Raw genomic sequence first — 17,448 nt, forward strand, 5'->3', positions numbered from 1 at the left:
TTTTAGATGTAAAAATTAATGTAACTTTTAGGTTTCTTCAAAAGTCTTGACCCTCTGAGCAACCCCGTGACTCCCCTGATTTTACTATCTCTTTTCCCTTGCATTAGTGGGCGACGAGGACACCGATCTGGATGATAACATCGACAAGCTGGAATCCGAGCTCATGGATGCCATTGCCAAGAAGCAGGCTGGTCAGAATGTAATCGACGGCTATCGCCAGGGAATGGCTGATGTCCAGAACTGGTTCGATACTCTGATCAAGCGCATGGACGTTTTGGATCGCGGTTCGGGTTTGAATTGTGCCCAGAAAATGGCTGCCATTAATGAGATCAAAAACGAATATGAGCTGCAAGGACATCCCAAGATTCAGGAGTTGAAGGGCAAGGCAGCGCAGGTGGCGGAGGTCATCAGCAATCTCGATGGTCAGCAAGTGGAAGAGCAGATGAAGTCACTGGATCGCCGCTTTGCTGATCTCGGCAAGCGCATCGATCGCAAGGCTCAACTCCTGGATGTGACCAACAAGGGTGTGGAGGGAGCCAAGGGCGAGATTGATCAACTCCAGAATTGGGTGAAACAACAGATTGAGGAGCTGCAGGCCCCCACTCCATTGGGCTACACTCCAAAGGATGCCGAGGCACGCCAGCAGAAGATCAAGAGTCTGATGAAGGATGCCGAGGCCAAGCAATCCCTGGCCGATGTCCTTGAAAAGCGTGTGGCCAACATGCAGCAGGAATTGGAACCCGTTGAGTACTCCCAACTGGAGTCCGCATTGCGTAATCTCAACACCGAGAACCGCAATTTATCGGGAGTCCTAAAGGCTGAACTGGATCGTGCTCTGGAGGCCAGCAAGGCTCGTAAATCGCTGGAGAACGATCTGGACAAGGCACGCCAGTGGCTGAAGACCAAGATCTCTGAAGTGCGCAAGCTGCCCGTGTACCACCCACTTACCTCTGCTGAGATCGAGAAAAAGATCCAGGAGAACCGGAAATACGATGACGATGCCAAGCAGTTCAACGACAGCGTTTTGACTGATGTTCAGCGTCAAGCGGCCAACATAATGAAGGATTGCGATGATGCCGACAAGGCTGCGCTGCAGCAGATCCTGGATGAAATCGCTGCCGACTATCAGACCCTCAAGGACGAGAGCAGCAAGAGAGGAAAGTCTCTGGATGATCTGCTGCAAGGTCGCAAAGCCTTTGAGGATTCCATGAAGAACATGGGCGATTGGTTGAACGAAATGGAAACCGCCACCGAGGGTGAGCTTCGTACCACTAGTCTCCCCGTTTTGGAGGAGCAGCTGGCCCATTACAAGAAGCTCCTCAGCGATGCCGAGAACAAGGGCGGCCTCATCAACGATGTTTCGGAGCAAGGCAAGAGCATTCTGCCCACACTGAGCAATGCCGATAAACTGAAACTCAACGACGATATCAAGAACATGAAGGATCGTTATGGCAGAATCAAGAATACCATCGATGACCGCGTGAACGCCCTGGGTGATCACATCAAGAAGTACAAGGATGCCAAGAGCAGGCTGGCCGAGTGCAGTCAGTTCTTGGGCAATATTCAGCAGAAGCTCAGGGAACTCAACCGCCCGATTGGATCCAGGATCGAAGATGTCCAGGACTTGTTGGGTGCCTATGAGGGAATTCTCAAGGAACTCAAGGACAGCAAGAGCAAGATGGGCGACATGCAGATGGATGATTTGCCAGAGCTGCAGAGCATTTTGGCCCAGCAGGATGATATGATTAAACTGATTGAAGATCAGTTGGCCCATCTCCGCCAGCTTCTGCTGCTCCGCGAGCAGTTTATTGCTTTGATTAATGAGATTATTGCCTTTATCATGAAATACACCGATGTTATCATTGATATTGAGAACTCACCTGATAGCCTGGAGGATAAGATCAACAAGTACGATGATGTGATTGTGAAGATCCAGGAGTGCGAAGGTGTATTGGCTTCGGCCAATGACAAGGGCCAGAAGATAGCCTCCGAAGGTAATGCCGCCGATAAGAACAGCATTACTGAGCAGTTGCAGTCCCTGAAGAATCAGCTGCAGAATCTCCGCAAGGCGGTGGAGTCGCAGCGTCAAAAGCATCAACTCCAGCTGGAATCCCACAAGAAGATGGCCGCCGAACTGAGCGAAATCCTCGACTGGCTGCACAGCCACGAGGGTGCAGCCAAGTCGCGTCCTCTACTGGATCGGGATCCCGAATCCGTGGAGCGTGAGCTGCAGAAGCACCAGGGTCTCAGTCAGGACATCGAATCCTATCTCAATAAATTCAACAAAATCAATGATGGTGTTAAAACCGAAATTGGCATGCCAAGTTCCCTGCTGGAAATGCTCTCCGAGGGCAGATCCCTGGTGGCTTCACTGCCCCACGAACTGGAGGAGCGTGAAAAGTATCTGAAGAACAACCGCGACTCTCGTTTGGAGTACATGCAACTGGTAGCCAAGTTCAATGACTGGGTCCATGAGGCCGAGCTGCGCCTTCAGAACAGCCAGCATGGCATCGACTACGAGCACTTGGTCCAGGATCTTGAAGAACACAAGATATTCTTTGGCAATGAGGCTCCCATCCGTAATCTGGTGCACAAGCAGATCCAGGAGGCCGCCGATAAGATCTGGTCCTCGCTGAACAACTATGAACAATCGGAGCTTTCGGCGGAGTTGGCTCAGTTCCAAACCAAGTTGACCAACACCCTGGCCAATGCCAAGACCCAACAGAGTGAACTGGAGAAGGAGGCGGAACGCTGGCGGGAATACCAGCAGTCCATCGATCGCGTCAAGGCCACCATCGAACGTACCAAGTTCATCGATGAGCCCGTCCAGAATTTGGCTGGCCTCCACTTCAATATCCAGAAGCTGTCGCACGCCATCGGCAATGTTCAGGTGAGTTTGTTGATTTAATTTTTGTGTTTAACTGAATGGTTTTTGAAAGGTAGCTTACTTTTAAGAAAGTATTAAAATGTTTATAAAAACGTTTCACAAAAGAAAAGACTCTACCAGATTGGAATAAAATTGGCACTTATTTAGAGCTTCAACTTTTGTCGTTACTCAACATGAAAACCCAACATATGGACGAGTCTTGTGTGTACTTATGCACTCTTTTGAATAGCCATGAATATTCAGCTGTTCGACTGCATACTTCGTGCATATAAGTGTGTAGCCGACGAACCAGTTTTCCAAAAAATGACACATTGCACAAGGATGTGCCACTTACACTTACATATGTACATATGCGAATGTATCGCCTTAAGAGCAACCTTATGGAGTGGCACCATTTAAAACCAAAGTGCAATCGTTTTGTATCTTTTGCGTTTCGTAGCAACGATTTTGCCGGCCGGCAAAAGCAAATAAAATGCACTCTTGACTCACTTTCAGTTGCATTGAAGTGCTCTTCTCTTCTAAGGAAACCCTCCTCTCTTATTCTCACTAAAAATAAAGAGTGATTTGCTTTTTTTGAGCTGATAGTTGTTTATTGAACACGTTGAGTGCCCATTTGTTTACTTTCGTAAGCTTTTACCTTGGGCACTCATTAAACTTTTAACCTACTAGTTCACTATTTGTCGAGCTTATCGTTCAGTCGTCTGTGTCTGTTGACGGACTTCCAGTTCGATTATAATTATTCAAGGCACTGGCTCGATTTTTATGCTCGACAACTGGAAAAAACAGCTGTTGTTGTTGCTGCTGCCCCGGAATGAATTAAGCTCATGACATCATCAGCAGCAGCAACACTGTATCAAGCAACCAGTTTTGAGCCAGGGATGGCTAGCAACTAGCAACTACAATTTGGATCTTGAAATTTAATAAATAAATTAATGGAATAAATTCTGTAACGATTTAAATTTTTCACTAAGAATCACAATTAATTAACTCTTTTTATTCACTATTTGTTTTAATTCAATTTTGTTGTTAACACTTTAAGGGAATTTTAAACCGTTTCTAAACAATTTCATTTAATTTATTCAAAAAGAAGACCATAAATATCCAATACTTCAAGGCCTTAGATATTTCAGTTTCGGGTTTAGCCCTGGTTTTACAGTGAGATATTGATATACAAACGCTAAGTGCACATTTGTTGGTGTTTGCTGAGTGAGCTTTAAGAGCACCGGCCCTTTGTCCTCTCTTTTTGCTCTTTTCTACACAGCTGTTTGGTTGTTGTACTTGTTGTTCCTTGTTGTTTTTGCTGTGCCGGCAATTGTTGTTGTTGCCAATTATAAAAGAGGGAGACAGCGACGCAGAAAGAGAGTGACGTGTACACGGTGGCGTATGCGTGATATACACATTATATGTGCGAAGCCCAACTTTGACCGCCCACGCCCACCCAAAAACGATGTTGAATACACATACATACATTATGCCAAATAGCTGAAAAAACGTGTTTGCCCGGCTTTTTGCTCTCTTTCGACCTGTTCTCTGGCAAACTAAGAGAGATTCTAACTCGTGCTTATTTGCTTTTGCTTTTGGGGCTGTTGGATTTTTTTGAGTTCCATCGAATTCACTTCAAGTTGAGACGTTTATCTGTGCGGTTGGCAGCGTGTTTTAGATTCGTATTCGCGATTCGTGCCGTACATATATGTGTATAGAAAGAGAGCAGAAGAAAGAAAGAGGAGAATCGCTACATTTGTTAAATTTGAATTACCCGTTTCGATATAAAAATTCGCCATGTGCTTTTGAGCAAGGCGCAAATTGAAATTGAACAAAGTAAAAATACAACAAAATCGCCAGCCAGATAGACCAGCGATATCGGAAAGCCAACGGCTAACGTCATCAGCCATTTGAAATCTATAAAAGACCAATAAGAAACCAAACAAAATAAAGGTCGCAAAAGGAGGCTACACTCGAGGTGTGTGTGTGTGTGTGTGCGTGTGCGTTTGTGTTTGTGAAGAAAAATCTATAAAATTTATATATGAATTAAGCAACGTTTGCCTTTCAACTCCGAGGGCCAGACATATGTCAGAGTTGAACTAGGGCACACTTAGCAAGTTCCTAGAAAACTCTAGACGAAGACGAAAAACCGGAATTCCAGATATACCTCTTACATACATATATATATATATTTTGTACCAACCGCGATTCCGGAATCGGTGTTACGTCAGAACCAATTTCATGCCGCTTGTTTTTTATACCTTCGCACATTTCAGAGCCAAAACAGCGACTTAACGCTAGTCAACCAGCAGGCCCAATCTCTCATCCGCCAAGCGGACGCCCGCAATCGCCAGCTGATCGAGCAGGATAACGCCGGACTGAATAGATCTTGGCAGGATCTGGTGCGCAGCCTGGAACAGCGACGCGACAACCTGCAACAGTTGGCCGAACATTGGGACGGCTTCGAGAACAGCCTGCACGCCTGGGAAAAGGCACTTGGTCGACTGGAGGACAAGTTCCGCAATGTCGATCCGACTGTAAGATCCCGACGTCACTTGGAAGATACGAAGAATGCCATTCAGGTGAGTTGTTGTTAGTAGTGTGGAATCAACATTTAACAGATATTTAAACAAGAGCAGAAAAGTTATAAATCTTCCTTTGAAGTGTATTTACTTTATCATTTCTTTATTTTCTGTTATAAAAATAGCCCCCTTTCATACAAATGATAAAAATTCATGTGTATGTTTCATTCATGTTCGTAACACAGTGTGTTCATACTTAGGGGCACCCATTCATTCACTTAGTTTCGCTGTGGCAAATCCGCCCTCCCTTGGGGGCTTTCATGTTTGTCAAATATTTTTACCAATATCCATGCATAAACACATTCCGACGGATACATATGTAAGTGTTAGATATATACGTATCTACATTGTATAGCCGTGAACACCGTGCCGACATCAAGTTCATGGTCACGTTGTGGACCGGAGCTTGCGCTCTCGTAGTTTGAGTTTGTCACGCTCTTTGGACTCTCTTTAGCCGCCTTGAGCTGCTCGAAAGCCGTGAAGCAGCTGAGTTTTCGAGGCAGCTCCAAAATTTACCTAACGATGTGTTGTGAATGATTAGCACGGAAAGCCACTAAATCACAGTAATCAAGAGTTGAATGCGAAGCAAGAAAACAACATTCTAACTTTCGGTTTCTGTGGACTCTTGATTTTAGCTAACCCACAGAACTATAGATACTCCAATGATTAATGACCTATAAATAACATAGAGCTGTTTGCATACCTCTGATTTTATTTATATTTACATATTAATTGCACTTTTTTATTGTAACTTCACGAACTCGAGGTAGTTGTGCCTCACTACGTTAGCAATTATCATTTGTAGCACTTATCAGCAATGATTTGAGTGATTTGTAGGCGAGTGAAATCATATTTTGGAGCAATAACAACTTTGGAAGTTGGCTTTCAATCGGTCAACTATAAATAGTACAAAAACACAAATTAAGCAACTAAAAAAGGTAGTCCCACCTCAACTTCAATGGCAGGCTTCCAAATCACATTTCAATTGAAGCAATTTTCAGCCATAAAAGCTAGGCCCGTCCAAATCAAACTAACGATGTTGTCATACATTTGCCATATAAAGCAGCATTCAGCGATAACGAACGAAAATATCAAACCATTGATAAACAAAAGCAAACACTTAGTCAAAGTTTTCGATTGTCTTTTTGAAACTAGAAATTGTATTTCCCTTTTAGTTTCATGCTTAGACCACATATTTCATTTTGTCGAAGATCTGCTTGATCAAATAACCTCAAGCTCCAAAAGCTGCCAAGACAAGTCGACAAATTTATTTACTATTTTATACAGTGGTGACCTCCAAAAAAAACTGGAAATGAAACCGAAATTGAGGGAGATACACATAAAAAGGTTCTACACAAATTAATCTGTTGCAATGATCATTTCTGTTTAGCTTTACATGACCGCAGCAAATGAATCATAATTAAACGAACATTGTAATTAATAACAATTTGTATACTTTTATAGGAACTACGTGAAGAATCAAATCAACTTAAATCATCACATAAAGAAATCGAGGCGCTCTCTAAATCCATCCTCACATTCCTTGGGGAAGTACACAAACCCTCGGCGGAGGCCATACAGGCCAAAGTGGATAAGTTAGTTGAACAGCAGGCCAAGTGAGTACCCAGTGAAACCCCAATTACCAGAGCCCTATGAACTATGCCATATACCACCATATACCATATACCATATAATGTGTTTAACTACGCGTGACTGGGGACCCAAAAAGAAAAACAAACCCAAACAAAACACAAACAAAGGTCCCAAACGAAACGTTTAATTCCGGAAATTGATTTGGCTTGCATACATTATATCTAGCTGCCAAACTTGTTGCCTAATGAAAATAAATGGCAATTAAGAGAACTTAACTGGTTACAGATAAATATCGCAGAGGCTTTTATGTTTATATCACACTTATTTCTAAAATACCCGGAGAAGTGCTATGAAGAAATTTCTTAACAGTACTTTTTACAACTAAACTACATACCTATAAAGTTTAGTTATGGCTCTAAAGAGAAATGCTTCTCGCCTTTTCAAACCTTTTCCCAAGTCGCTTGACTTGTTTGGCCCTCGAAATGCCATCTTATTGTTATAGTTGAGTTGAAAACTGACGTCAGACCAAGTGTTACGCTTCGTTGTCGGCGTTGTTGTGTGTGCATTACGTAAGCCGGGGCTTATAGTTTTTTTTTATACCCCTTTCAGTCTGCTATTTCCCGAAATAATTGTTGGCTTCATTGTTCTGAGAATCCCGGAAAACTCTTTATTTTTAAACACTTGTTTTCTTTTCTTATTTGGGGGGATATCCCGTGCTTCAAAGAACTGTGCCAAAGCTTCGGTCTTATCAAACGCGATAGGGGTCTTAGGAGCTATATAATATATATTACGTGCATATATGTATGCTTTTCGCTTTTGCGATAAGCTACACAGCGAAAGAATTCTTTTGCCTTTTTGGCGGAAATGCCTGATATTTATTTATATTTGTTGTTGCCTGGCGCTAGAAAAACACAGAGACTGTGCCAATATGTCAATTCATTTTATTCTACTTGTTGTTCATTGTTTCATTGAAATTTTTGTGGATTTTCTTTCGCAAATTAATCACGTGCCAAAAGCTTGGCAACATGTTGCCAGCAACATTTTTATTTGTTGATAAGCCACGATACTCGGATCACGTAAACACTTTTCCGCTGACAGCGGCCCACTTTTTTCCCTTTTGGCCTTTCACACTGACACAATTTTTGGGGAGATCGCCGGCCCCTCGATTCCCCCAATCGTTTTTGTTTTATTTTTACACACAATTTGTTGGTTCTTGACAGCAGTCTGCTTGAAAAACGAGAGCAGCAGCTGTGTCTATAATTTTCCTCTGTTTTTCCCTCAATTTCCCTCAAAACTCACCGCAATGTGCGTAAGTTTTTAGGAGGCTTAAAGCGAGTGAAATGACAAATGTTTTGACTGCTGCCAAGCGTTGACGGGTTCTATATATCAAGTACAAATTGTATGGATAATCACGTTTCACTGTTGATTGATAAAACAACAATCACGATAACGTGCTTTATCATTTAGATGTACATATATGTTTTTAATGATCCAATAAAATAATGTCATTCCTTTCGATCCCCCAGAGGCTTCCTCTTTAATTAGCTAAAGCATTTCTTCCTTTAATTGTATTCGCATTCAAATGTGGCTGTCCCAAACTGAACAAATAAACTATGCCATCATCGCGCCGAAAAGAGTGATCTAATATAGCTCCAAGCGGCATGTCATCGATAATTATATAGACACAACTGAGATATGTATATTGTATATCCTAAAATGCGTCGCAAAAATTGCAATGCATTTACACACTTGAGATATTAACAACATTGTTTCGGCATGCAAAAATCTAATCAGCAGAAATACATTAAGTCTCTTGCGTTTTGTGGGGATTTAATAATTTATTTTTAACAATTTCGCGGCGCTTGTGAGCGTGTTTATCTTGAAGGCGACAATTAACTCCATTAGCGAGTACATTTGATTTTTGCACAAATACTATATAGAGATTTTAAGGCGGAATATTCATATGTATATGCCATTGATGGAATGCCTGAGAGGAAACAGCTAGGCAATGTGAGCAGAATGTAAACAAAATGCCGAAAAAATCATAAAGAATAAGTAAATAAAAAGCACAAGTGAAAATTGAATTGGGTGACTTCATCAGTAAAAAATGGCAAAAGTATGAAAAAAAGGTGAACTAAAAACCACATGTGCTACTTATAAAAGTGAATGACAAATGAACTATTGCTGAATCATATGAGTATCTTGCAGATTAGCCAACCTTATCAGGTGTATAAGACATCATTATATGCACCCAAACAAATCAAAGTTTAATCTGGGATTTGCATATGCATATGCATGAACAATTTGTCATTCAATAAAAAGAATGACAGACAACAACAGAAGCGAATAATAATAAAAACTTTGCCCAAATGAGGTAATCGGGTAATAATAAGTGTATTTTCGCCACTGTTAGCCGTTAACAGAGTGCTGTTAGCTGTTTCGTTCCGTTCCACATATTTGCTCTCTTTTTCCGGTTCTCGCGAGTGGTAAGTTTATTGCCGGCTTTTCTTATCTGAACCGGCGCATTGGTTTTATGGCTTTATCAATCAGCCCTGCACTTTGTGTTCTATTTCGCCCTGAAAAGGGAGAGAGTTTCCTGCTAAGTTCGTTGATTTCAGCCGGTTTATTCAATGTCAAGCGACTTGGCCATTATAACTTTCAGTTCCCCCCTTGCCCAGATATTTTGGTGTGGTGAGTTGGGCTCTTAGCAGTTTGCGTTCTTTTATTTCCGCAGCGCCTTCGTGCGCCATTAACATTAACGATCGACAGCCGACGACAGCCGAAGCAAAGTTTTTGGCAATTTTTGCGTGTGCCGCCAGCGTTGAGATTCTATTCGAATCAGTTTTTATTTAGAGTTAGTTGCAAGCGGACGTGTTTCTCAAACTGGATGGCTGGAAACTAAATGAAAGAGCAAACGAACGAAGCGACCGCAATACATATACGCATATTTTTAAATCAAATTAATTAACTAAGAAGTAGTAAATACCAGAGAAGCAGCAAAGAAACAACAAAAACAAACAACTGTCGCCCCAAAAATACAAGAGAGAGATGTATGACAATGGATATTCGTTTTGGGCCAATGCCTTCTAATCGAAATTTACGTTTCTCCCCTTCGATTCTTTCTATTTTCATGTTGAAGTTTCGAACGCCGCTTTGTGGATTACCAGGCGTATACGTAACGAGCGAACAGCAACGAGTCCGGGAGTTAATTTTCCATTTGCAGCGTCTGCTTGGGTTTCACCGCAATTCCATCTTGAGGAATTGGGGCTTTGGAAGTCAAGCAGAGAGCTCGCAGGTTCCAAAAGTTGAGCACACTTCTGCCTCCAAAGTTACAGGAGGTCCGAAAGTTGTCGCCAACGAGCCAAAGTCGCAGACAGAAGACTGAGCAGCAATTAAAAATTGTGTAGCTAATTGCCGGCCACTTACGCACACGTAGTTAAAGTCGTGAAAAGCATAAGGTGATTAATTTCCCACAAAAACAAAAACCCAGAAGAAGAAGATAGAAATCGCGTAGTTAAACGAGAGCTGGTAGAAATTTTCAAGACTTGATTAAGTCATCGTAGTCATCGTATGCAAAACATCACCGGTCTCTGGTACTCGTATAGTCATACACTCGAATACCTGCCAGGGTCGTCAGGTGTGATTGTTTTTGTTATTTTCGCTTCATTCGATTCGCCAGAGAAGCGGAGAGAAAGAGCATATGAGTCGCACGCGTTTCTACTTTAAACGATGACGTAGCCAAGGCGACAGAAATAGCCAGACCCAAATGCTTATCGTCGTCGCTGAGGGAATGATTACATTCCTACTGCCGCCATAATTGATCAAACTATTTTTCGCAAATGTTTTGGTATATTTTACGATTTGTTTCATATAGACACTTGTTTCGTTTTGGAGCAACACGCGCCACTTCACATGCTTTGCCTTTCACTTTCACTCGTGCTCGCCACGGCATTTCTAGCATATTTTGCCATTTAAATTAGAGCCGCGTACTAAATTTAAATCGTTAATCTGTACAAAATGGCAGCCGACTGAAAATAGCGTAGAGGAAAAATAATTTTCCTTTTTTTGTTGTTGCTCTTAAATTTATTTTGCTCGCTTGTCGGCGGCGGCGGCGGCAATTCAAACCCAAACAAAATTGAGAACTCACTAGTTCGATATTTGTTGGCTGCGAAAAATGACGCCGAAATAATTCTGGCTAGTTTATAGACGAGTATCGTTTATTTCCGCTCCCCGAATTTCTCAGTTCTGGCGTAGCGCATTTAACAATTAAATTTGAAAATGTGTTCAGCCGACTTTTCGGCCAATTGGCCAAGAGCCAAATGTGAGTTGACTTGGCCTCATCTTGGGCAGCATTTCGCTACGCCACTCGGCGGTGGCTGTAAAGGGCAACAAACGTTCCATTAACGAATCCGTCATTCCATGCCAAGTGCAATGGTTGGACATGAAAACGAACAAGTACGAACAACATAATCCCGCAAGAACACACCAAGTGCTTTTGCTTTGGGGGCCACCAGGGCGTATGAGTGATATGCGTCATGTGCTGGAAATACGGAACGGAAATCAATGCGAATTTCATATACGATCCATGTTACTCATTGATTCATCCCGTTCACTGCAACGCCCCAATGACGTCAGCTTGTCTACGGCCAAAATGCAAATCGTAAAAGCAAAAAAAAAAAAACATAAATAAATGAGGGGAATATAAATTTAAACATGCGCCGCTTTTAAAAATACACACAAGCTAAAACTATAACAAAAACAAGAAATTTTAAAAGTGGTGCGTGTCCAAGAAGCGCTAGGGAATACATTTATTTAATTTTTTTTATCTTTGGCGGCTTTTAAACGAAGAAAATGTTCGCTCTTTGGCTCTCAATGGGATCAAGGCAATTTCGAATTATGAGAAATGTACGAAAATCTTTTTCGAATTTCGAAAAATTGCCGTGGCCCAAGCAAATGTGCTCGAGGCATTTCATTTAGAAAACTCTCTTGTAGCCAAACGGCAGCATTCATTTTTCACGGAAATCTTCGCAGCCTCGAGGCCAAAGCCCAGTGGATCTTACACATATATATATACAGCGATATATATATATGCGCAGCAAAAGAACATTGAAAACTTCAGAATATTTCAGCCTTTTGTGCCAGCTAAATAACTTTTAGCACCCCAAATATCTCTATAGATAGAGATCTCCCCGCGTGTACGGCATAGAACTTGGTCTATACCATCAGGAACCGCGTGGTCTTCACACTGTCTCCCCATCGACTGCATGCCATTGAATAACGTGCCCCTGAAACTTAACCAACCGCTCTGTTTTTTTTTAGATTGAACGACACTCTGCGCGATAAGGAGCAACAGGTTAGCAAGGATCTCGAGGAGATCGAGCAAGTCTTCCGTCGCATCTCGCAGCTGCAGGACAAGCTAAACGCGCTTCACGATCAACTCCAATCGGTTCACGTCTACGACGAGCACATAGCCCAAACAGAACAGCTCCTAATCACACTGAACAGTCAGGTGCAGCAGGCCGCCGAGGAGAGCAAATCACTGGTGGCCCAGACCACGGCCCACTACCAGGCCAAACAGAATCAGCTGCCCAGCGACATTGCCCAGGAGTTTACGGCTCTTGAGCTACTTGCCGAACGAGTCCAGGTGACCATGGAGACCAAAGAGAAGGATTTCAAGCGGGCGAAGACCGTGCGCACCGAATATGTGGCCGGTGTGGACGAGGTGCAGCGTTGGCTGCTCCAGGCAGAGGTGCAGGTGCAGGAGCGAAGCCTCACACCCACACAGATGAAGGAGCTGCTGCAGCGCATCAATCACGAAATCACCGCCATCTACGAACGCTTCACCCTGGTCAAGACCAACGGCCAGCTGATCATCGAGAACTGTCGCAACAGCGAGGAGAAGACGCTGGTGCAGACGACCATCGATCAGTTGGCCGCATCGCTGGCCCAGGTACGCGGCTGGCTGGACGAGAAGAAGCAGGCGGTGGGCGATAGTCTGGACGCGTGGACGAGGTTCATGAACCTCTACCAGATCGTGATGTCGTGGGCTTCCGAGAAGCGCACCTTCATCGACCAGACCATCGAGCTGCGCACCCTGCCCGAGGCACGCAACAAACTGAACGACTATGTGACGGCTGTGAAGAGTATTAAACCGATTGTGAAGCATCTGAGCGAAATGGACAAGGAACTGGAGCACATTGGCCAGGTGACCACTGTGGGCGATCTCAAGGACAAACTGCAGGAGGCCGAGGATGCGAAGATATCCGTGGAAGCGGTGCTGCTAGAGAGGGTAAAGTGCCAAGCCACCAACAGAGTGGAAGAATCTCTCTACGAAACCCGACAATTATTCAACTCTTTTTCCCCCACATTCTATATTGTATCTTGTAGAACTCCCTGCTGCAAGAGGCCTGCGAGGAATGGGACCAATGTGAACGCAAGATTAAGGATATACGCTCCTGGCACGAAAAGACGAAGCAGGGACTGGACTCCTCGCAGCAGCAGAAGAAACCGCTGCGCGATCAGCTCGGCTTCTGTGAGAAGACCCTGGCCGACATTAATGTGCAGAAAACGAAACTGAGACTGTCCATCGAGAAACTGGAGGTGAGTATTGGGGGCGACGGCATGGCTAATCCCTGCTTACCATCTCGTCCACAGGTTCATTTCCGCAATGGCATGGGCGGTGATCCGCGCCTGAGCGAGAACGTCGATGATCTGGTGCGCGTGCTCGACGGCCTCGGCGAATTGGTTAGGGCCAAGTCGCAGAGCCTCGAGCAGACGCTGGCCCAGATCGACGTTTACCAGCAGCAGATGCAGTCCCTGCGCCAGCGCATCATCCAGGAGGAGCAGCAGCTCCGCCTGGTGATGGCGCCCACGTACTTGCCGCACGATCGCGAGCGCGCATTAGCCGAGCAACAGGTACGTACCGTCCAGTCTTTGATAGATTTAGTAGACCCGTTTAGCAAACAACTAGCAGCTAGGAGTTGTAATTCAGTTGTAGCAGATATATTGCCAGGATCTCGTTTAGTTAAGTCGGTTATCCAATGTTGAAGCCCCACCCCTTTTGATCTCTACCTCATTTCTTCATTGCTGTGAACGATCCTTCATCGCTATGAACAAACAGTTGACAGAACAACCAAACAAAGTTATTAACCCTTTACCCGAATAAATATAATATATACTTGATTAATCTTTGGAATCGTTTTGCCCCCTACGCTTTACTGTGTGCGGGTAGGTCTGAAGAAAAAAGAAAAACAGTTGCACGGTGGCTGCGTATTTAATTTATTTAATTTTATTTACTTTGTTTTTTTCGAACAATCGAAATCAAGGCGCCTTATTATTTTCTTATTTTCATTTCATTTTTGTTAGGCAAAATTCTATTACGTTTTTTTATTTTCGAATTCGTTTTGTGCCATTATATCTCACACAAATGCTCACACAAATCATCATTCATCATTTACATTTCATCTTTGTGTTTCCTTACGTTTAAACATCATTCATCTCTCATTTACCAACCGTGCAGCTCACACTCTCAAAACTCATTGCTTTCATACCGCTCTCATTGGGAAAACCATCCACAAAATTGTACCTCATCAATATCGGATCCCTATGATCTTAAAGATCTCATCATTATCATTTGTCACGTGCTGCGGCCAGAAAGCATTTTGAATGCCAGAGAAACAAATAAGTTCTTGCTGTCAGGGTTAGGCCACCCAGATGAGAAAAGCGAATTCCTCCTCCAGATAATCACATGGACTATTTTTAGAGCCATGCTGCTTGCCATTTGTTTTTTTTGGTCATAAACAATGTGATTATATTTAGAACTAGGTGGCCTAGCAATAGGTTAAAATGAAGACTTCCCTAGTTTTTTAAATAGCTCGTAAATTTATTACTAAAATTTAACTTTACATTGCGAACTGCAATGTCGGCGGTAAGTGGCAATCTTAGAAATCAATTCAATTTGGGGCTGTAGCTAATTTTGATGATATTTGGGGCAGCTCTTGCTATGAGAACTTTTTGATTTCCCTTCACCCGACCTCACACACATACACACCCAAGAGAAAGTACAATCATCACATCGCATTTAAATCGTCACATTTTATGGCACATTTACACATCAAGCTTTGGCCTAGACATTTAAACGAACTTTTTAGTTTATTTCATTTACTTTTTACGTTTTTATTTTACTTTTATTTGATTTATTTATTTAGTCAGCTTAGCCAAACAAACATATTCTTCACCAAGCAGCTCTCTCTTTCTCTATAAATCTTTCTATATTCCTCTGGTATTGTAATAGCGAAAGTCGGTTAATATTTAATTATGGTTACGGTTATAATTTGTTTTGGTATTTTATTTTTGACAATTGTATTTCTTTTTATCTTTTCTCTACGTAACTTTTGTTGAATATAAACAAAAACCCTGGTGTCGTTGCGCTGAAAACAATCGAAAAACAAACATGCAAATTATTAAACACACTTCATAAACATTGTTCTTACTAATCGTAAATTAAACCAATTACAACTTATCTTGGGCTTTGCTCGCTTGCTTGCTACGCTACTTACAAACCGGTGACTAATCCAAATCTGCCACATTCCGATGTAACCACCTTTAACCCCATCGAATAAACGACCCTTGATCTCACACACATATATAAACACACATGGGTACTGCTTACTTCTTCTATTAAAACTAAATATCGAACATGGTGAATGGTCGCTTTTCCTGTATCTATCCCATGGCGTATGATGTGCTCGCTGTCTTTGAATTACCATAAACGAATCTCAATATATATGCTGACATCTCTTGTATTTCTTCTATATATATATACGAATCTCTGCTCTCACGCCAACCATTCGAACTCTTTCAAAAACATGCACCATCTATACCCTATAAATGAACAATAGGCATGCCGGGAACGTGTCAAAAATCTGCATTCGAAAATAACTGCACGTAATGAGCGCATCAAGTTGTTAATACATCGCGGCACGCCGGACGATGCCAAGCTAGAGATTTAGGATGCCACACCCTTAACCATAAGTTAAAGCCAATCTAGGACTAGATCAAAGCCAAAGCAGCCACCCCGGCGTCTTCCGTTTGCCCCTGCCACCGAACTCCTTCTCCCAGGAACGGTGGCTTCGGTACAACTGTCAACTGCCGTCACTACTCTAATCAAATGAAACATGACCCGTGTTTAAGAACTTACAATTATCTATACATATATATATCTACTATTTTAAAGAATAAATTAAATTACCGAATTATATTTTTAAAACGCAAGCCCCTGTCGAGTATAATTTATGAGGGAGTTAGGGTTCTTGTAGCTCTTAGGTAGCTTAGCCTTGAGTCCCCCCACTTTCAAACCCCTGCAATCATATCAAAGCTAACGTTTTTGGCAAATCTTCCCCCCATCTCTCCCACTCTCTCTCACTCTGATATGTGAACCGTGATGATGAACAATTAGGCAATGCGAGAATCAATCGATGGCATGCAGCAAGTCTACGATGCGACCGCTCGAAAGTCCTATGCGCTGGATCCCCATTCAGTGGTGACCACTTCATCGACTGTCTCGTTGCTTATGAAGCCAACGGCGGCAGCAGGTCTAACCTATGCTGAAGTGCTGTCGGGACATGCGAGTCCGGTAAGCAGCGGTAATGAATCGGTAACCAATACCCGACCAGAACGAGACCCCTCCACCACGACAACGACCACAACGACACGGCAGCAACAATCGAACGATACTCAGAACCGGACCACTATTACAACCATTAAGACTACCACAACCACGACTACGACTTCGAGAAGTACGCACGGGGACGACGATCAAAGCCAGGAGCGAATCGAGTTCAATGGCGGTGGCAGCACCATACCCACAGAAATCTATGAGCGCCGCCAACAGGTCACACCACCCAGCGAGTATACCTCAAACACGGTTCCTAACACAGGTACGACAACGACAACGACAGCGACCACCAACCCCAACACTCAGTTCATCGAAAGCGAGCAAAGACAGCAACATCACCACGCGAAAGCGGGTAAGAAGCTTCAGCCACCGCGGCCAGAACGCCGTGGTCGATCTCCCAGACGCCGACCTCAACAGCAACATGCAGCGGAATCATCTCAACCACCCTCGATCGAGATACAATTGGAGCAACAGCAACCACAAGAACAGGAGCAACTCTTCTTGCCTGCTGATGACCGGACTAGATCCCGCAGCCCCATGTGGGTACCAGGATCGACTTCCTACGCTGAGGTACTTCGGGGACTTGAGCTGGAGCGGATCAGGGCCGAACAGCAGGCCGCTCAGGCAGCTCAAGGACGTTCCGATCTGACCATTCAGGATGTTGTGGACGCCAGTGCAGAAGTTTCAGGCAGCATTTACATACCCCAACCTGATCCAGAGCCCATCAA

At 43.4% G+C, this 17,448-nt stretch overlaps 1 protein-coding gene across 7 annotated transcripts in view; it reads left to right on the top strand.

Moving 5' to 3' along the window:
• The window catches only part of LOC122611912 (nesprin-1), a 101,574-nt gene that overhangs the window by 39,269 nt on the left and 44,857 nt on the right, over positions 1–17,448 (top strand). For 6 of the 7 annotated variants that reach the window (XM_043785330.1, XM_043785331.1, XM_043785332.1 and 3 more), the window contains 6 exons: positions 108–2,890; positions 5,146–5,451; positions 6,916–7,067; positions 12,364–13,333; positions 13,432–13,644; positions 13,699–13,959. In XM_043785330.1, coding sequence (XP_043641265.1) covers positions 108–2,890; positions 5,146–5,451; positions 6,916–7,067; positions 12,364–13,333; positions 13,432–13,644; positions 13,699–13,959 — 4,685 coding nt within the window. Of the gene's footprint in view, positions 1–107; positions 2,891–5,145; positions 5,452–6,915; positions 7,068–12,363; positions 13,334–13,431; positions 13,645–13,698; positions 13,960–15,944; positions 16,318–17,448 lie in introns of those variants that run through there. The other variant, XM_043785333.1, reaches the window with a different exon arrangement.

The sequence above is a fragment of the Drosophila teissieri genome, chromosome 2L (assembly GCF_016746235.2).
Source record: "Drosophila teissieri strain GT53w chromosome 2L, Prin_Dtei_1.1, whole genome shotgun sequence".
Classification (NCBI taxonomy): Eukaryota; Metazoa; Arthropoda; class Insecta; order Diptera; family Drosophilidae; genus Drosophila; species Drosophila teissieri.